Below are 19,421 nucleotides of genomic sequence, written 5' to 3'. Positions count from 1 at the left end.
TTTCTAATCCGATCTCTAAGTCTGATCTCTCCTTTTTTTCTTCCTTCTCCAGGTTTTTTTCGATTTAATGCGAGAGATCCGATCGCGAAAGATGGAAGCGAGTAAACAAAGTAACGGCAAGAACAAGAAGAAAAAGGACAGTAAAAAACGAAAATGTACGATTTTGTAAAAAAGTAAAACGTTTGTGCAATCGTGGCAAATAATGTGCGATACCAGTTGTGACGACGGACATTCGTCTCTACAAGTTATATGCTTCACTCCCGGGAATGATTTCTGAAAAAAACGTAAAATAACGTAATCACAATGATATGGACGATTTTGTAAAAATGAAATGAAAGTTTCTGCAGTGGTTAGCAATGACTAGACATTACAAGTTACCTTGAGGGGGATCCTTCGAATGTGCAGCCCGGATATCAATCGTTTCTGTGGGATGTTATGATTTGTCAAGGACACAAAATACTCTTCAAGTGGTTCAGATTTCGAAAAACGGGAACAGTGTGGCATTTTGACGACGGATATCGTGATGCCTGTTGTCAGAAATTCGTTTGTTTTTAATGTCTGGTATTAGAAACAATGATACAAAACAATCAGCTCCACTCGATGAAGTCGACCGGAGAAAAAATCAACTGATTCTCATTCGTGGATTAAAATCTGAACCTCTTTATCAAATGTGGCTAGGAGTTGGTTATTGCAGAAATGACCTCTTTCCTGGCTTGTCTGCATCATAGCAAGTTCGAGATCGACCCTATGATTCTGAAGGCTTGATAGAGGTTTATGGCACTGGACAAGGCATTCTGTGGTGTAGTAGCTTTGATGTCGTGGCTGGGACTCTCGACTTGTGGTCAAGAGGTCCTGGGTTCGATCGCCACTGTCGGCGTGAGACTGTAGGCAGGTCTCTCTGTCTACTTGTCTCTCTGCACCCAGGTGTATAAATGGGTACCGGTCAGAAGTGCTCATGGTTGATTAGCTCATCTGAGGTATACTGTGAAAGGTTTCAGGACAGACGGGGGTTAAAGTGTACAGTCGTATGATAACCCATATTGTAGGCGATATCCGACTATGAACCCCAAATTTTAGCTTCTTATTGGTGAACCAACATCTTAAACATCACCTTGCATATATGCATTTCTCTGTCAAGATTTGTTCCAGTCCATTTGGAAGTTGTTTTGTTAAATCTGAACGTAGCGTCAATTACCGGGTAACGTGTTGCCATGGTAACGTGTTATTCTTGGTAACGTAGTGTTACATTCTTGATAGTGTAGTGTTCTCTTGGTAACGTAGTGTTGCTTGGTAACATGTACTGTGTTTGCTCAATGTGTTGCCATGGTTACGGTATGTAGCACGAGTCGGTTTTTCTTAAACAATTCAGCAAAATAGACCTGTAACCGGCCAAATTTTTGCCAATTGCCATAATTTCTGAAAGAAAAAAGTGTTTTTTTCGCTATTTTTATCAACGCGGATCTAAGTAAAATCTTTGTCGGGATTGGGTGGGCAATTTTGTGCTTGCCGAGTTATGAATTTCTGTAATAATGATATATCCGTCTGGGCTCGGCCTTGAGGATAGTTCTGAAATGATTGTGACGCATAACAGTAGAACCTCTCTATTGCAGACACCCTTGGGACAGACAAGTGCTGTCCTTGATAGAGGCGTCCTGATTAGAGAAGTCAAATCAGATGGAAACCACCAATTTGTGTCCTTAATAGAGAGGTTTTCCTTAATGGAGAGGTGTCTGCTAAGAGAGGTTCCTCTGTATCTTGAGATGAAATTTCCTGTAGCCCTGGGGTTGAATTCATTCACTGCTAGGTCCCAAGGGATGCAGTACATGTATATTGGTTGAATTAACCACCAGAACTGCGTGTTGATATTTTGTGAGTGACGTTACTGACTTGTCTTGCGCCATCTTGCGTCTATTTCAGTCAATATTTTTACCGTTTTATCCTGAACATGTGGCATGCTTGACCAGTGAAAACTGTTGTAAATAAACTGTGTGATTATCGGATGAAATTGAATTTTTTTGCTAAAATGAGCTACATCTGACTTATATTTATTTTTTGCATCTCTGGCCTATTTTTGCTGCCATAGCCATAGCTTGTAACAAGAATTGATAAATAGATTTTATTAATTGTTGCTTGTAAAGAGGATATTTTAATGAGCGTATCTTATTCTTTTGCAAAGCCTTACCATAACATGGTGAAGGACTGATTGCGGCTGTGGGTTGTCTCTGACCACTGCAGCTGCGAGATACAGTTGCCTGTTGATGCCTACTGTTAAAATTATCCAAATTCTGTTCCTTAATATTGTGACTTGTCACGACACAACATTGAGAAATGAAACTATGAATTCGACTATATTATTTACAAATGTATAAAACTAGGAAATTTTCAGTATTCTGATCTGATTATTGTTCTGAATGAGTGATGATAAGATGTAGTGTTGTAGCTTGCTTCGATTAAATGCCCAATTATGCAACATAGATAGGTCCCCCTCCTAATGACTTGGCGCCTTTTAAAGCTTTGATTGTGTGAAATATCCACTCGGGAAGTCTTTCATAATTAGTTTGATATTAGTTGTTGTAATCACTGCCAATATCGCTGCATATTCAAGCTAGCTGTCAACGGCGATGTTTCTTTTTATGACAATCAGTTCCAGTCATTTACCTTACATTTCAATTACATTTGCAGATATGAAAGATTTGGTTGACATTCTTTCCCAATAAAAATCTTTCACCACTGCTCTAACAAAGATAACATTCTGATCGAAGAGGATGCAGAGCATACCAAATATCATGCTAACTTTGTCACCTGGCCCTGGTTTTTCAAAGCTCCGCTATCTGCTAACGGTGATTAGGCAACTGCCAAACCACAGTTATCTTTATAGCGTGTTGCCAAATTTGCCACTGTCCCACCGCTAAGTTAGCAGAACCTCAAGGGCTCTACCATGGGGTTCTGTCAAATTTTAGGGTTCGGGGTTCCGCCAAGTTTTAGTGGAACCCCAAGGGTGATGATGCAGCATGTTAACCCTTTTGCTGTAGCAGCCCTTTTATGGCCGGGGCCATCTTGAGCCGACAATGGAGCTTACTTATATCTTAAAGGTGGAAACTATTCAAAAGTGTCACCATCTATACGATTTCTATCAGGATGAAACTAACGTTCCTCAAGTGAGTTTGGCGTGTTTCGAGAGGGCACGACCAAGTGTTGGTATACTGAAATATTAGTGGGGCATGATATGCTGTTCGTGTCAAAGGGGCAAGTACATGTCATGCTATGCACATCACCCACAGCAAAAGGGAAGAATAATCTTGTGCAAAAAACTTAAATCTTACAAAGCAAAGAATAATCTTGTATAAAATGCGTTTATAAAGAGTTGTTGATGAGTATGTAGTGCAAATCTAGGTGAATACAAGCCGCATATGCGGGTATTATCATGCAGATAAATGTTTATGTTTTTCCAACTAAATTTTAGTGATTTATTTTAAAGGGACAATATAGGCAGCAGCTAGGTAGGCAAGATAAAGTTACACAAAGGCGCCAAGAGGGGTCTCTCACATCTCACAGTACATCGAAATGATTCACGCTTGTACGAAGAATGTATTAAGTGCTGAATCTGACATGACCCAGTACCATTACTGTATATATTAGTCCCCGGAAGATGGCCAAATTAGCCCCTCTGCTCCTGCCTATAGTCCCCCTTTATCTTTTAGTTGTAGGACCATTGAGTCTCCAGCAGATGTTTATGTTTTATTATGGGTCGACTTGTGCGAGCAGTTGACTTGTAGATCATAATCGAAGGGGTACGCTGTTAATAATTACTGGTGGTCCAGGAAAATAGAAACGCAGTTATACACAATGCCGTAGTGCAGTAAGTTTTAATGCAAGCAACTTCACTGAAACTTGGTGTATATAGTACATGTACTTGTATATCTGTCTATACAAAGGCAATGTTGAAATTTATATTCAGTACTAATGACACTGTCTCATATCTTTGTTACACTGGTCGTAAACTTTATCACCAACCACCCCGAATTCAGGTGTCTGGTACTCCAAGCAATCACCAGGAGGCACTGTGCACCACTTAAGTTATTCTTGTCGAATTGGTGGCAAATTCTTTGACCAAGGAAACACTTTGACCAAGGAAATTTGTTCAAAGGTCGTGCAAAAATCACCAGGAATTACACTTTCTGTTGCTGATTTACACTTTTTCACCAAGGGTTTTGCACATTGCTGGACTCTTACGTTATCAATACTCACGGATCAGGGCCCAAAACCTAACTTTAATATATTTTTCTCCTGTACAGAACCTTGGATGTAGTGTAGTCGATAATAATCTTGTTATTTTCGTAAGTGAACGCACTGGTCGGTCGTCGTGAAATCCGAGGACCCCATGTGCACTGGCCAAGTGGGCAAAATTTTGCATGTCAAGATGAATTTTTATGAACCGGGCAGAATACTACACATTTTGCAGTTGGTTGATGACAGTGTCAGTCGTTTTGTGATGATTTTACAAAAAGCTGGCAATTTTCTTTGGGTTATCAGATGTCAAATTGAAGTTGGTCTCGCTTATTAAAGAGATTCTTGCCGACAATTATATAGTTTGGACATTGTGAAAATATAAAATCTAGTGAAACCCCTCCATTAAGGACACTCTCAAGCTCAGATAAGCTGTCTTTAATAGAGAGGTTTCCTTGTTACAGTTATCAAATTGAATAGAAATTGGCTCTTTCTTATCAAAACCAGTGTCGGTAATCAAGTGGGTGTCCTGCATGTACTTACAGAGGTGTCCGTAGTGGGAGGTTTCACAGAACACACAACCACTGCGGTCATTTTTAGTCGGACAGTTAATTATATTCCCATCTGCAGAGAGTCATTTCGGGAAAATGAGGATAATCAGTTGAAAAGTGTAAGTAAAATTGGCATCTGGGAAAGTGTCATAAATGTCCGCATCGTTTGTGTCTCAGTGGGGCGATCCATTGGTCGGATTTCTTCAAAGTTTGGTTTTTATTGGTCTTCTTCTCAAAACAAAACAGGATTTTCTCATTTAAGTAACCATGGTAACGAAAAATTTTCCGTGTGCATTCGTGTACATTGACATAATGCATTGAATTCAGACATTTTCCACTCTGTACGGTTAACTTCGTGACCAATCTTGATGAAATGTTCAGGTTGTTATTTTGTTGTGTCGATCTACTCATGTACCAAGTATGAATGAGAACTATCCAGAAACAAAATATGGCCTATCCAGGTTGAACCCTCAAAATGACCATTGGACTTTGCTGAAGAATCTTCATGGAGAATGCTGTACCCCTAAAATCCTGTTTGGTTTTGGGGCAGGTATCAATAAAACCCAAACTACAAAGAAATTCGACCTGTAGTCCACCCTCCAGAGCCCCACGGACATAAAATGGTGAAGCTACGAAGACGATTTAGGTTCTTTTTACACACAACTTTCATGCCTGTAATATTGATGCTTGATGATAATAATTATTGTATATATAAAAGAATTAAGTTTCGTCAATTTTTTACACGTGAGGAGTGATGATATGACTTCGGGACAGGGATGTGAGATTTCTGACTTTAGACAGATTTCAGAGTTGAACCACATACTTTTAAAGGAACGCGGCTGTCCTCGGTTCAAGGTGTTGGTGAAACTTTCAAGACATGAATCTTGCAGCCGAATTATTCTCCATGATAACAGGAATGTCGTGATTGTGAAGCATTTTGATTGCCCTCGTCACACACGTTCAATGGATGAAAGTTCAGGGAAACTGGCCATGAAAAGGACAATAATCACTTTTCAGTCCCGAGGGTGTCTATAATAGAGAGGTTCTACTGTATTACACTTGAACATCCCAATTCTGCTCAGTTATGCGTAGATTGTGTTGTACAGAATCCAGGCCAGTTCTACAGAATCACAACCGGTTGGTTTCTAACACGAAGTTTCTAACAGTTGGTTTTTCATATGAGTTGTCCGTTTCAGTCATAAATTACACAAATTTAATTGTTAGTATGGACAAGCAGATTTAATTCAATAAAATATTCCATGTTTGAAAATCGACGACCAACTTCTGTTACATACGTTGTCCCTACGTAAAGGCTTCCGCCAGGGCCCGGTTGTTCAAAAGCACATAAGTCATGTATCCCAAACAGTTACGGTAAGTATCCTTAAGGACGTTATCTCTTTCAGTTAAACCCATTAAAATTTTCACGTTAAGACTTAATGCCTGAACAACCTAGCCCAGGTGGCCAGTGTGTAATCACTATCGGCCAGTCCCGGGCCACTCTCTGTGATGTAATCAAGACTCTAACGATATCTAGAAACGCTGCTAAATGCAAATAATTTTTCTAGTTATGTTGGCATTTTATGTGTACGAGATGGTTGGTGACGAGTGAGGACAGTCTCAGCCACCTCCGTCTCCTAAAGACATCGCGGTTGAGTAGGAAATTGTTAAACGACAACCACAACACTGCGCAAATTTTGGATAGCGAATCGCAGCATCATCACCTTCAAAATCAATATATATCTGTATTACAAACTCCAAGAGGAAACGTTGTAATAAGATTGATTGTTCTTCTTTCCATTGTTCAAGAGCAATAAACCCATTAAAAAAATTAATATGTAAAGAGCGAGCTCTAGTGAACTCACTCAACTGTTTGACATGGGGAGCCCCCCCCCCAAACCCCGTCCTTCTGACATATTTAGTCAGTACATTGGGGGATGAGTCCCCCAAACCCCCTCCCCGTTCTCTGCGACGTCGTAACTGTGGGTGCGGTGCGTCATGAATGCAGGATCGGCCATTGGTTCAGCGATTGGTTGATTAACGTGCTACAACTAAATTCCTGCTCTGTGATAGGCTGATTTATGTGCTCGACCATTATTCCTGGTCACCGATTGGTTGATTAACGTGCTAGCACTAAATTCCTGCACTGTGATAGGCTGATTTCTGTGCTCGACCATTATTCCTGGTCACCGATTGGTTGATTAACGTGCTAGCACTAAATTCCTGCACTGTGATAGGCTGATTTCTGTGCTCGACCATTATTCCTGGTCACTGATTGGTTGATTAACGTGCTAGCACTAAATTCCTGCACTGTGATAGGCTGATTTCTGTGCTCAACCATTATTCCTGGTCACCGATTGGTTGATTAACGTGCTAGAACTAAATTCCTGCTCTGTGATAGGCTGATTTATGTGCTCGACCATTATTCCTGGTCACCGATTGGTTGATTAATGTGCTAGCACTAAATTCCTGCACTGTGATAGGCTGATTTATGTGCTCGACCATTATTCCTGGTCAGCGATTGGTTGATTAATGTGCTAGCACTAAATTCCTGCTCTGTGATAGGCTGATTTATGTGCTCGACCATTATTCCTGGTCACCGATTGGTTGATTAACGTGCTAGCACTAAATTCATGCTCTGTGATAGGCTGATTTATGTGCTAGACCATTATTCCTGGTCACCGATTGGTTGATTAACGTGCTAGCACTAAATTCATGCTCTGTGATAGGCTGATTTATGTGCTAGACCATTATTCCTGGTCACCGATTGGTTGATTAACGTGCTAGCACTAAATTCCTGCTCTGTGATAGGCTGATTTATGTGCTAGACCATTATTCCTGGTTACCGATTGGTTGATTAACGTGCTAGCACTAAATTCCTGCTCTGTGATAGGCTGATTTATGTGCTCGACCATTATTCCTGGTCACCGATTGGTTGATTAACGTGCTAGCACTAAATTCCTGCACTGTGATAGGCTGATTTATGTGCTCGACCATTATTCCTGGTCAGCGATTGGTTGATTAATGTGCTAGCACTAAATTCCTGCTCTGTGATAGGCTGATTTATGTGCTCGACCATTATTCCTGGTCACCGATTGGTTGATTAACGTGCTAGCACTAAATTCCTGCTCTGTGATAGGCTGATTTATGTGCTAGACCATTATTCCTGGTCACCGATTGGTTGATTAACGTGCTAGCACTAAATTCATGCTCTGTGATAGGCTGATTTATGTGCTAGACCATTATTCCTGGTCACCGATTGGTTGATTAACGTGCTAGCACTAAATTCCTGCTCTGTGATAGGCTGATTTATGTGCTAGACCATTATTCCTGGTCACCGATTGGTTGATTAACGTGCTAGCACTAAATTCCTGCTCTGTGATAGGCTGATTTATGTGCTCGACCATTATTCCTGGTCACCGATTGGTTGATTAACGTGCTAGCACTAAATTCCTGCACTGTGATAGGCTGATTTATGTGCTCGACCATTATTCCTGGTCAGCGATTGGTTGATTAACGTGCTAGCACTAAATTCCTGCTCTGTGATAGGCTGATTTATGTGCTCGACCATTATTCCTGGTCAGCGATTGGTTGATTAACGTGCTAGCACTAAATTCCTGCTCTGTGATAGGCTGATTTATGTGCTAGACCATTATTCCTGGTCAGCGATTGGTTGATTAACGTGCTAGCACTAAATTCCTGCTCTGTGATAGGCTGATTTATGTGCTCGACCATTATTCCTGGTCAGCGATTTGTTGATTAACGTGCTAGCACTAAATTCCTGCACTGTGATAGGCTGATTTATGTGCTCGACCATTATTCTTGGTCACCGATTGGTTGATTAACGTGCTAGCACTAAATTCCTGCTCTGTGATAGGCTGATTTACGTGCTAGACAATAAATAATTATGTTCTAGAACTTAAATCGGCATTAATGTCCCCTACGGCCTACCATAGTAACGGTCTCACCGTACCCGATATTGATGCAAAACAGCTCAAGGATGATCACAGATGATCGAAAAGGTCTTTTCAGTTACTAGGAACTGAAGACCATATTTGATGGGATTCATGTCCGACATCGTAACTGTGAGTGCGGTGCATCATGAATGCAGGATCGGCCAACGCGCGGCCCGTATGGAATGCGACAAAACTGTACCGGAACCAGAATTGTCATGGGTCTGCACAAATGTTTTCAGATTTAATGGACATGATGGATATATGCATTTTGTTTACACTTTACATACAGTGTATACATACGTAACCATTACACTCACTACGTTGTGTGAGTTATCAAATTCCCCCCCCCCCCAACGTATGTCTAATTTACATTGGCAATAAACTTTCGAAACGTACTCGATTGCATTGCAAATTGGCTTGGGCGACGGTGGCGCGATCTTGCGGTAAAACATGAACTGAAAGTTTTGGACGAATATTTCAGTTCCATTCTCTACCGCGAGGCAGCACCACCATCGCCGTAGCTAATTTCATTCCTTCCGGATATAATTTGACGGTATTCCTATTCCCAGAGGCTTGATATGGGAGGCCTTCATTGTACCCTTTGACTAAATATGGGTGCATCAACTGATATTGAAACATTTAGATTAACAACCTCTAGTCTAAGGCTGATGTTATTTAGCAGTCCATTGAGCACAGCACACATTCAATAAGGCCTTATTAAGGGCTATCGAGTCATCTCACTCTCCGCACCATGATATGAAAATGAGCTATTTACTACTGCCCCCCCCCCCCCCACCCCCAACTTATGTCTAATTTACATTGACAATAAACCTTCGAACACTCAATTGCATTGCAAATTGGCTTGGGCAACGGTAGCGCGATCTCGCGGTAAAACAGGGAACTGAAAGTTTTGGACGAATATTTCAGTTCCATTCTCTACCGCGAGACAGCACCACCATCGCCGTAGCTGATTTCATTCCTTGCTTTGGGATATAATAGCATGCCGCGAAGTTACTATTTATAGCTCACAAGGTCATTTGCATAAGATATTGATGACGTTTTAGTCACGTGACAGGCGGACATCGACATTTGAGCTTATTCCAAAGTAAATTATCTTTGACCCTGCATTGTTTTTAGCATGAATGATACCATCGAGTCAGAGAGAGAAATATTCAGAACAATAATGTAGTATTTCCAACACTCGGACATGTGCCAGATTGAATCTAACTGCCCAAGTTAGAAAGCCTGAATCCATTACGAAACCGCATTTTGTCCGACATTGCCTGTAATTCAGCGATGGGGAAATAGAGGGCAGCAGCTGCAGTGACGTCATCTTCGCGGAATGCTATTTGACGGTATTCTTATTCAACGAGGCCTTCCTTGTACCCTTGGACTAAATATAGGTGCAGCAACTGATATTGAAACATTTAGCGGTCCATTTTGTAAAGCACACATTCAATAAGCCCTTATTAAGGGCTATCGAGTCATCTCCCTCTCCGCACCATGATATGAAAATGAACTATTCACTACTGGTCCCCTAAGCTTGTAAAGAAGAAACTTGCCCGTGGACTTTGTATATTCATTCGTGCCAGTATTATTTTTATTGAAAGGCAAACACAAAGAAAGTGATTTCATATCAAAATTTATTTTTGTAAAGCTTACAAAATAGTGTCACTTGTCGAAACTGCACTGGATGCATGGACTTAAACTAATAGCGACATAAGATGACACTCTGTTACCGTGGCGACAGGCAAACTCATTATACAGTGTGACCCAGAAAACAAGCTACCATTGATGAAATCTCCATATGAAACGTTGAAATCTCCTCGAGTCTAGTAAATTGCATGCAATCAAACGGTACTTAAGAGGGCACAGTCCGGGTTAACTGATCTAAAATAACTGTTTAATACCAAATTAATATCTGGAGTAAAATCTTATCATTTGTTAGGGCCCTCAGTCCATTCTACTTAAAAATATCAGTCATGACCCTAAGAAAGCAAAAGATTAAACCAACAAGCATAAAAGGAGTACCGTAGTTGTTTCACATGATGCTGGGCCCGCACTTATTCACAGCATTCCTGTATTGGAGATGCTCTGGTAGGCATCTGAAAATGAGTAAAAACATTCTACCAACTGCTGATGTAAAGTTGTGGATCAACATCTGTCAATCCTACTCTGATTATGCACCTGACCCAGCACTATCTAACGTAACTGCTCCTTTAACATATCAATTCGTTTTTCTCCATCAAATTCTTTGAGAACTTTAATAATTTGAAAAGCAGTTTGATCATCAATGGTAGCAAGTTTTTAAAACCAAGAATTTTCACTATACCACAATGCTCAAAATTGAACGGCTCTCAAAATTGTATTTAACTAACTGCTCTCAAATTGTACTGAAACGCTCTCAAGATTGTACTGAGCCACTCTCAAAATTGTACTAAACCGCTCTCAAAATATTTCTAAGTAAGACCAACGAATAAGAAGTTATAAGAACATTGATTCACAAATACTAAGATATTAAGATAGACTTAACAAAGATTTGCAAGAAAGATTAAAACGACATCAATTTTGACTTCCATGCGTTGTACCGTTTGGCCTATAGTCCAGTTTCAAATATACTTAGGAGGACCATTTCAAAGGTCCATTTCACTAACAGTCACCTCATCTGTTTTAGATCAGATAGTCCCTTCAACATTAACAAAAGTAACAGTATTTAGCATAAGACATAAATAAACCTCAATAGATATATAAATGAAATGGCCAGGGCCATTGTGCTCACCTCATGTGGAGGAAAGATGGATAAAGAGCATGGTATTGTGTCATGTAGTGTTAGGTTTGATGTAGGTCCAAGCAATTACAATTTCCCCAAAATGGCCAATTTACAGTACATTCGACCTCTGTGACCTTGAAAAGTAGGTCAAATCAAAGAAGACCCGGGTGACACATTGAATGGTTGTTAGAATTAGATGTACCTATGATATAAAATTGGTGCCAATCGGGCAAGTCATTACTAGGAATAATGGCATTTTGATGAATTTAGGATTTGGCCCCCTCCCTGGAGGCCAAACGGCAAATCAGATCGGACCAAACTACGGTACCTGAGATCACCTGACCAAGGGGTACATGTGTACTTAATTTGTGATCAATAGTCATTGCAGTTAAGAAACGTGCCATAGTTACGGCCTGACGGCGAATTTACGTCATTTGACCTCTGTGACCTTGACAAGAAGGTCAAATTGAAAACCTGTGTGACATATACTGTATGGTGGTTAGATGTACCCATGATATCAAATTGGTGGCAATCGGGCAAGAAGTTAAGGAATAATCACATTTTTAAGGTTTTTGGATTTTGCCCCCTGGTGGTCAAGTGGTGAATCATATTGGACCAAACTTTGGTCCCTAAGATCACCTGACTAAGGGGTAAATGTGTACCAAATTTGGTATCAATAGTCATTGCAGTTTAGAAACGTGCCATCGTTACATCCTAACGGCCAATTTACACCATTTGACCTCTGTGACCTTGAAAAGGAGGTCAAATCAAAAACCCGGAGGATATATGATGCACCTTTGCTAGAAGTACCTACCATATTTTTTTCAACATTTCCCGACTACTATTAAGGGAGATATTGCACATTTTCACTTTTAACGTTTGGCCCCCTGGTGGCCAAACCATGAAACGAATCGGACCGAAACTTAGTCTCCAAGGTGTCATTACATAAGGGTACATGTGTACCAAGTTTCAACTCAATAGCTCTAACAGTTACGAAACGTGCCCTGCTAACGGACGACGGACGACGACGACGACGACGACGACGACGACGACGACGACGACGACGACGACGACGACGACGGACGACGGACGCCACGGTATGGGATAAGCTCACCTCTGCTAAGAGGTGAGCTAAAAAGTAGATCTCAAACCAGCATCATCACCCGAGAGAATCGATTCCTCAACTTTACGAGAATCATGTCTTATTCAAGCCTGGCTTTGCTACTTACTGAGTTGCCCGCCCTGGGAAAGGTCCCGGAAAACGTGCGCATGAAAACTGAAGCAGCCAAAGGCAGAGCTCAGTGGCAATCAAAAAATACAACTCGATAAGTTGGACTCTCTGACTGATTCTCATCAAGTTGGGCAACTAATTCACCAGCGTGACAATAGAACACCAGACTTCTAAAAGAAACAGCTGCTTAATGGATGCCTGCCTCGGATTCTTAAGATGACCAATCCGACAATGAACACTTAAAACTGAATATTACTGTGGAGTTAGATACTGCCAAACATCATTTTCACATCCAATGTTTATTCTTAAATTTCTGCTATATATCATTTGTCTGGCCCAGTTGCTCGATTAGCATTGGAGACCGATACCAGCTTTAGCTCAACTGAGCATTAGTCTCCTTTAGTAATTTTCACCGAAAGCAGTTGCGTTAGGACTTGTCCAACGTTACCGCTAATGCTTAATTGATGCTAATCGAGCGACCAGACTCTGATTGGTAGCGTATACATCTGATGCCAAGTGTAAAGATACCGGTACGCTATACAGAATATTGTCGAATTTACATCTTTATCAGAATGTTGCAGAAATATACAAATTATTCAGCATTAACAATAATTACATCAGTAACTGAGATATGTAGGCAATTTTTAGCTGCTAATAACAGAAAAGAAATGTGACATGTTCATCTGAGAACACCTAGTATACCTGTGATGTGTCCATAAAGATGGTACCACTGCATACCAGCACACCAAAGGAGAAGAGTCTATAGACAGATTCTTTGTTATGAAGGGTATTTTGATACCACTGTGCATGATTTCGTATCAGCTATACACCGGCGACATTAAAACGAACACTTTTTCACCCTAGATAAAAAGGACATAACCACTGGACTGTATACTTCTTGTCTGTATAGCAGGGTATGCAAGTGACACGCTTGTTAACAGTAGTTACATCACATGGGCAAGTTCAGGCCTCACACTTGCACCAAATCCACACTATGTGTGTACGCCTAAAATGGGCGGCACCCAAATTATCATTTTTGAACCACCTGAACCTTTTCTGGAGGTGAAAATTGTCAAGTCTGCTCATAAACACTGGCTCAAAAAGTCATGTTAGCCTCACGATTATGCGCCAAAAATATCGATTTCTGCTGTGGGAGGACCGCAATATTCAGTTCAAAAGCAATGAAATCATAGGCCAAAATCAAGAAGGGTGTGTCCTGAATGGAAGGACAAATATAAGGCATTGAGAGGCCTAAACTTGGACAGCATTCACTTAATAATTAAGCCATTTACAGAAATATTTAAGAAATAATCACTCTTTTTATACATGGTGAGGTTTTTCTGGCCTTTTGATTTGGTCATAGATTTAAAAATACCAATAAAATACACTTATTAAAGACCTTTGCCATTCATTTACACTGTTTTTATTTACGCTACAAGTGAACAAATAAACACTGCTGCTGCCGAACAAACAGAGAAGAGTTTGATTCCTCGAAACCGCCATAGAAACGATCACCTGTACGCCATCTATCAGTAGGCGGGAAAACTACGTAGCAGACGACCTTTTCAATGAAACTCAATGGTGAATAAAGCATAGGCGCTTGTCGCAATTTGGTGACAGTGGCAGCTAAAGGGTTAACCAGACATGTAAACGTGTTGATAATTGACACACTGTGTCAACGTAATAAAGTAATGATAAGGGCCTGTAAAAAAGGACTATTCTACCTTTAATTGGCCGATGTGTAACAGACACTTGTCAATTGGCTTAATTACGTCGACACAGTATGTAGAGCATATCTATATTGGTGTACAACAGCAATGTTGAAATATTTATATTCCATGTGTATATTCATGAAAAAAATCTGAAATACAAGTTTAAATTCTGAATAAATGGCGTAGGCCTTTAAAATCATGTAATTTCACATAATCCTGACGAACGAAAAACGGAATGTTGAAATAATTATCACAAACAAACAAAATAAGGAACGATAACATGTCAATAAAGGACCATTAGATTCTGTTGACTTCTGGTAAATCAGCTGTGCATGCAAAAACTTATCCTGTAAACCACAAAATATTCGCTCAATAAAGCTTTAATAATATATTCATAAACACCTTCGTTACAATGCGGTACTCGAGTAAAATGAAATATATTGATTAGCCAAACATTACGTTTGAGGTAATTTAGAATAGAAAGCAATACTTCACTGTAAGCTCAGTAAGCTCTTATCTGCATCCTGGCATCATTCGATCAAGGTGCAAGAACCTGCAAGCTCTCATCTGCATCCTGGCATCATTCGATCAAGATTGAAGAACCTGCAAGCTCTCATCTGCAGCCTGGCATACCATGGTCATCCAATCAAGATTGAAGAACCTGCAAGCTCTCATCTGCAGCCTGGCATACCATGGTCATCCAATCAAGATTGAAGAACCTGCAAGCTCTCATCTGCATCCTGGCATACCAGGGTCATCCAATAAAGATTGAAGAACCTGCAAGCTCTCATCTGCATCCTGGCATACCAGGGTCATCCAATCAAGATTGAAGAACCTGCAAGCTCTCATCTGCAGCCTGGCATACCAGGGTCATCCAATCAAGACGCAATAACCAGTAAGCTCTCATCTGCATCCTGGCATACCAGGGTCAGTCATCAGGCTGGGCTTTACAAATACACTAAGTTAAACTAATAATATTGATAATCATGTGATTCACATTTGATCATAATTAGTCACTAACAAAGTAATTAAGGGTCACGATAAGTTGCTGGCACAATGTTACATGGTCTTTAAATAGCGGCATACAACAACTCATTTTGCTGACACAGCAGTGTATCAAAGGCAGCATTAAACTGTTGCTGGTATAAATGTGGACTAGTGACTCGTCCACAACTTTAACTCCTCGAGCAAGACACTTAATGTCTACATTGCTTCTCTCGACCATGCCCGAATATTCATTTCAAGCCTTTTTACATCATGCACTGTCAACTTATCGTGAAACCGACTCTACTAAAACTACATGATATGTTAATGAACATAAATGACAACTAAACTTTGAAAAATGCAACAATGATATGATATACGTGACTGCCTCAATCTCCAGTCAAAGTTGGGAAAGTTGTGTACAAATTTACAGTCAGATATCTGTTATCTAGGGCCAACTCTGAGCCGAGAAATAGTGTAGTACTCTGACATGAGAGTTATCCCACGGTTAGGATATCCTAACTCAGTGCAGTACTCTGACATGAGAGTCAGTCATCCCACAGTTAGGATATCCTAACTCAGTGCAGTACTCTTGACATGAGAGTTATCCCACAGTTAGGATATCCTAAATGGTGCAGTACTCTGACATTAGAGTCATCCCACAGTTAGGATATCCTAACTCAGTGCAGTACTCTGACATGAGAATCATCCCACAGTTAGGATATCCTAAACGGTGCAGTACTCTGACATGAGAGTCATCCCACAGTTAGGATATCCTAAATGGTGCAGTACTCTGACATGAGAGTCATCCCACAGTTAGGATATCCTAAACGATGCAGTACCTTGACATGAGAGTCATCCCACAGTTAGGATATCCTAAACGGTGCAGTACTCTGACATGAGAGTCATCCCACAGTTAGGATAGCCTAGATTAATGTTTAGCAATGCAAGGTAAATGAAAAAATACTGCAAATTATACCAACTCAACCTTCTGGGCACCCTGAACCTTAAAATGTTGCGCGGTAATTCACATCTTTGATAAGAGGTAAAAACTTTGGTGGTCAAGATGCCTTCTGGGGTACCAAATGAAAATATTTAATGGAAATCCAAGCCCAAGTGCTACCTGGAAAGTGTTGATGATCAGGATAGTTTGGACAAATTCTGTGTCCTTTATCAACTGTTGCCATCTGCCGTATGAGTACAGTACTACCCTTGATTAGTTGAGATAAGAGGGACACAGTACATCACTTAATGACTTCCATGCTGGAGACCACAGAGGCCTGGTGAACAAAGTATTTATAAAGATGATGAGAGAAGAATTAGATGAACCGTCAAATTTTATGTGCCACAATTATAAATATTGCAATGGCAAACAACATGATACACTATTTCCAAAGTTTATTTACAATAATTTATGATAATAATATTTGTCATTTAATTTCATGAATTACAAGTGTTTTCCACCTGAGAAAGTCAGTCGATGAAGCTGTGAATTCATCATTTTCTGCCCTTTTCCTTTATCCTTCCACGCTAGCATATTTTCAGAAGTTTACCGGTTCTTCCGACGCCCTGGAAACTATGTCATTTGTATTCTGTGAAATTATAATCCCATTTGCTTTCCAACTTCATGAGATTGAAATCCCATTTGCTTTCCAACTTCATGAGATTACAATCCCATTTGCTTTCCAACTTCATGATATTATAATCCATTTGCTTTCCAACTTCATGATATTATAATCCATTTGCTTTCCAACTTCATGACCTTATAATCCCATTTGCTTTCCAACTTTATGAAATTATAATCCCATTTGCTTTCCAACTTCATGAGATTATAATCCTATTTACTTTCCAACTTCATGAGATTATAATCCATTCACTCCCCAATCCAACTTCACGAGATTATAATACATTTGCTTTCTAATCTTAGGAGATTGTAATCAATCTGCTTTCCAACTTCACCAGCTGACTTCCCCAATTAGAAGTAATGTGCTATTTCACAATGATAGGCTATTTGCAGCCCCTGTCTGTCCAACCTGTACAGTTAATTGCAAAACCTCAGACTTGTTTGTAGTAGGGGTATTTCCAAATTTAATACCATATTCAATTATGCCAAGTAGAATTATATATATTAATCCAACCCCAAAATAAAGGAAGAGGCAACAAAAAATATGAACTTATAGTTCCAACTTCGAGAGATTATCATCTATTTGCTTTCCAAATTAACGAGATTATAATCTTGTCGCTTTCCGGAGGTAATGAAAATCGATTCAGGAAAGATATTTCTGAAGCTGAAAGAACTCATGCGGCAGCCAATGCAAACTGTGCACAAAATGTCCAAAATTCAATCTAGACCTCCACCATCAGGGATCACCCAAAGTTATCCCAGCCCTCCACCCCCCCCCCCACCCACAAGCAAGTCTCAGGTTTTCTATGTTAATATGGCATTATGGACACACTCTGATATGTTCATACATGATATTGATATAGTTTTGACGCCTGAAAATGACAGACTTTGAAAAAAGTTAAGGTGACATTGTTGGATTCCTTCGGGGTTTCCAGTTTCCTCCTACAATACAGAACAAATTGCCAAATATTGAGTCCAAGATGATGCTCATCTTTCTAGTCAACGTTTAAACCCTTTCGATGGCCCCATCATGAGCGGGTGATGTGCATATCACATCATGAACTACTGTAATTTTAATTCACCAGTGTTTGGCTGCAGCCTCTCTAAACTTGCCACTCGGGAAACATTAGTTTGATCCAAATACTATAGATAGCGATACTTTTGAATAGTATCAACCTGTTTCCCGGATTAGTATTGCTATTCACTGCTCAACAAGGGCTGGTACAGGCAGAAAAATGGATTTTGCAGTGAAAGGCTTAAGAACAAGATTGCCCCATTAGACAGTGTTTAACCTTAGTTCAAATGTAGGAAGAAACCAGAGTCCATGAAATAATTCAGTGCCAAAGAATTAATGAACTCGCACAGGTTCAAACTGTCTTAAATACTTCACAGAATTATGAAAACCTGGAACATTATACTGCAATTTCATATTTTGAATAAAGCATACAATCTTCGTGATAATTAAACCCGAAGAAATATCGAAAACTTCCACCAAAGTCAATCACTTTCAGACGTTTTATTTCCTTGAATAAATATCACAATGTTGTGTCAAAATCTCCAAGCTGTCCGGATAAAGGAGAAATCTTGATTGGCCTAATTAAGCATATTGCGTATCCTCGGTAATCCAATGCTGGTCCGTACAACACGACAGCATTATAAACCAAATAAGGAGGTCAGCAGTGAGAAGATACAAGTATTTACTTGTGACACATACTGTAGAAACTGTGGGAGAACAGAAAAGCTCGAGATCTTTCTTTATACACTTTCAGGGCAGATTCACACTTCAATGGCTCCACTTATCTTTCCCTTACTATGTTACAAATTTAGGTATATTTCTATCTCCCTGTGCGGGTTTGTATTCCTATTTCTACAGTATTAAGTCGGCTGTGATCGCCAGAAATATGTATGCTTGACCATAGCCCCCTAAAAAAATTTCATAGCCCCTTTAAATATTTCAAAAATTCCAATAAATTTCTTTTTTTAAATTGTTCTCCTTCATCCTGACAGCACGAGATTCCTGAAATATTTTTGATCATAAATTTGTTTGTTCACGATTCTATGCAACACTTTCATTGCCGGAGTTTTCAACGGACACTTGGTACTTTTCACCACCCTCGCCTCCACGCTTCCAGAACTTCATCTTCATCTTCAGCTGACTTGGACGGTGCTGGAAAAAAAGAAGAGGTCAGGGTCACTGGTGCAGTCAAGGTCATTGGCAAGGTCAAGGTCACTGACGAGGTCAAGGTCACTGAGGAGGCCAGAGAGGCTACATGGTCAAGAAATATAGGGCCCAACAAGTGAGAGATGTTGGCTACAGGTAAAACCGATTATCAATGGGTTTGATATTTTGAGTCCAATGATGACTAGTT

At 40.0% G+C, this 19,421-nt stretch overlaps 2 protein-coding genes across 10 annotated transcripts in view; one reads left to right on the top strand and one right to left on the bottom strand.

The window, feature by feature from the left end:
* The window catches only part of LOC135500660 (ras-related protein Ral-A-like), a 28,267-nt gene extending 22,769 nt beyond the window's left edge, over positions 1–5,498 (top strand). For 3 of the 4 annotated variants that reach the window (XM_064792257.1, XM_064792255.1, XM_064792258.1), the window contains exon 6: positions 53–183. Coding sequence is in view for 1 of the 4 variants with exons in the window: in XM_064792256.1 (XP_064648326.1) it covers positions 53–169 (117 nt within the window). In the remaining 3 variants the exon portion in view is untranslated. Of the gene's footprint in view, positions 1–52 lie in introns of all 4 variants that reach the window. The other variant, XM_064792256.1, reaches the window with a different exon arrangement.
* Positions 5,499–10,357: 4,859 nt separating this feature from the next.
* The window catches only part of LOC135500657 (plexin domain-containing protein 2-like), an 85,003-nt gene continuing 75,939 nt past the window's right edge, over positions 10,358–19,421 (bottom strand). For all 6 annotated transcript variants that reach the window (XM_064792247.1, XM_064792251.1, XM_064792252.1 and 3 more), the window contains one exon: positions 10,358–19,219. In XM_064792247.1, the coding sequence (XP_064648317.1) occupies positions 19,109–19,219 (111 nt within the window). In that variant the 3' untranslated portion in view covers positions 10,358–19,108. The remainder of the gene's footprint in view (positions 19,220–19,421) is intronic.

Source organism: Lineus longissimus, chromosome 16 (assembly GCF_910592395.1).
Source record: "Lineus longissimus chromosome 16, tnLinLong1.2, whole genome shotgun sequence".
NCBI classification, from domain to species: Eukaryota; Metazoa; Nemertea; class Pilidiophora; order Heteronemertea; family Lineidae; genus Lineus; species Lineus longissimus.
The sequence above is the reverse complement of the archived record's forward strand: the minus strand, read 5'-3'. Positions and strand labels throughout refer to the sequence as shown.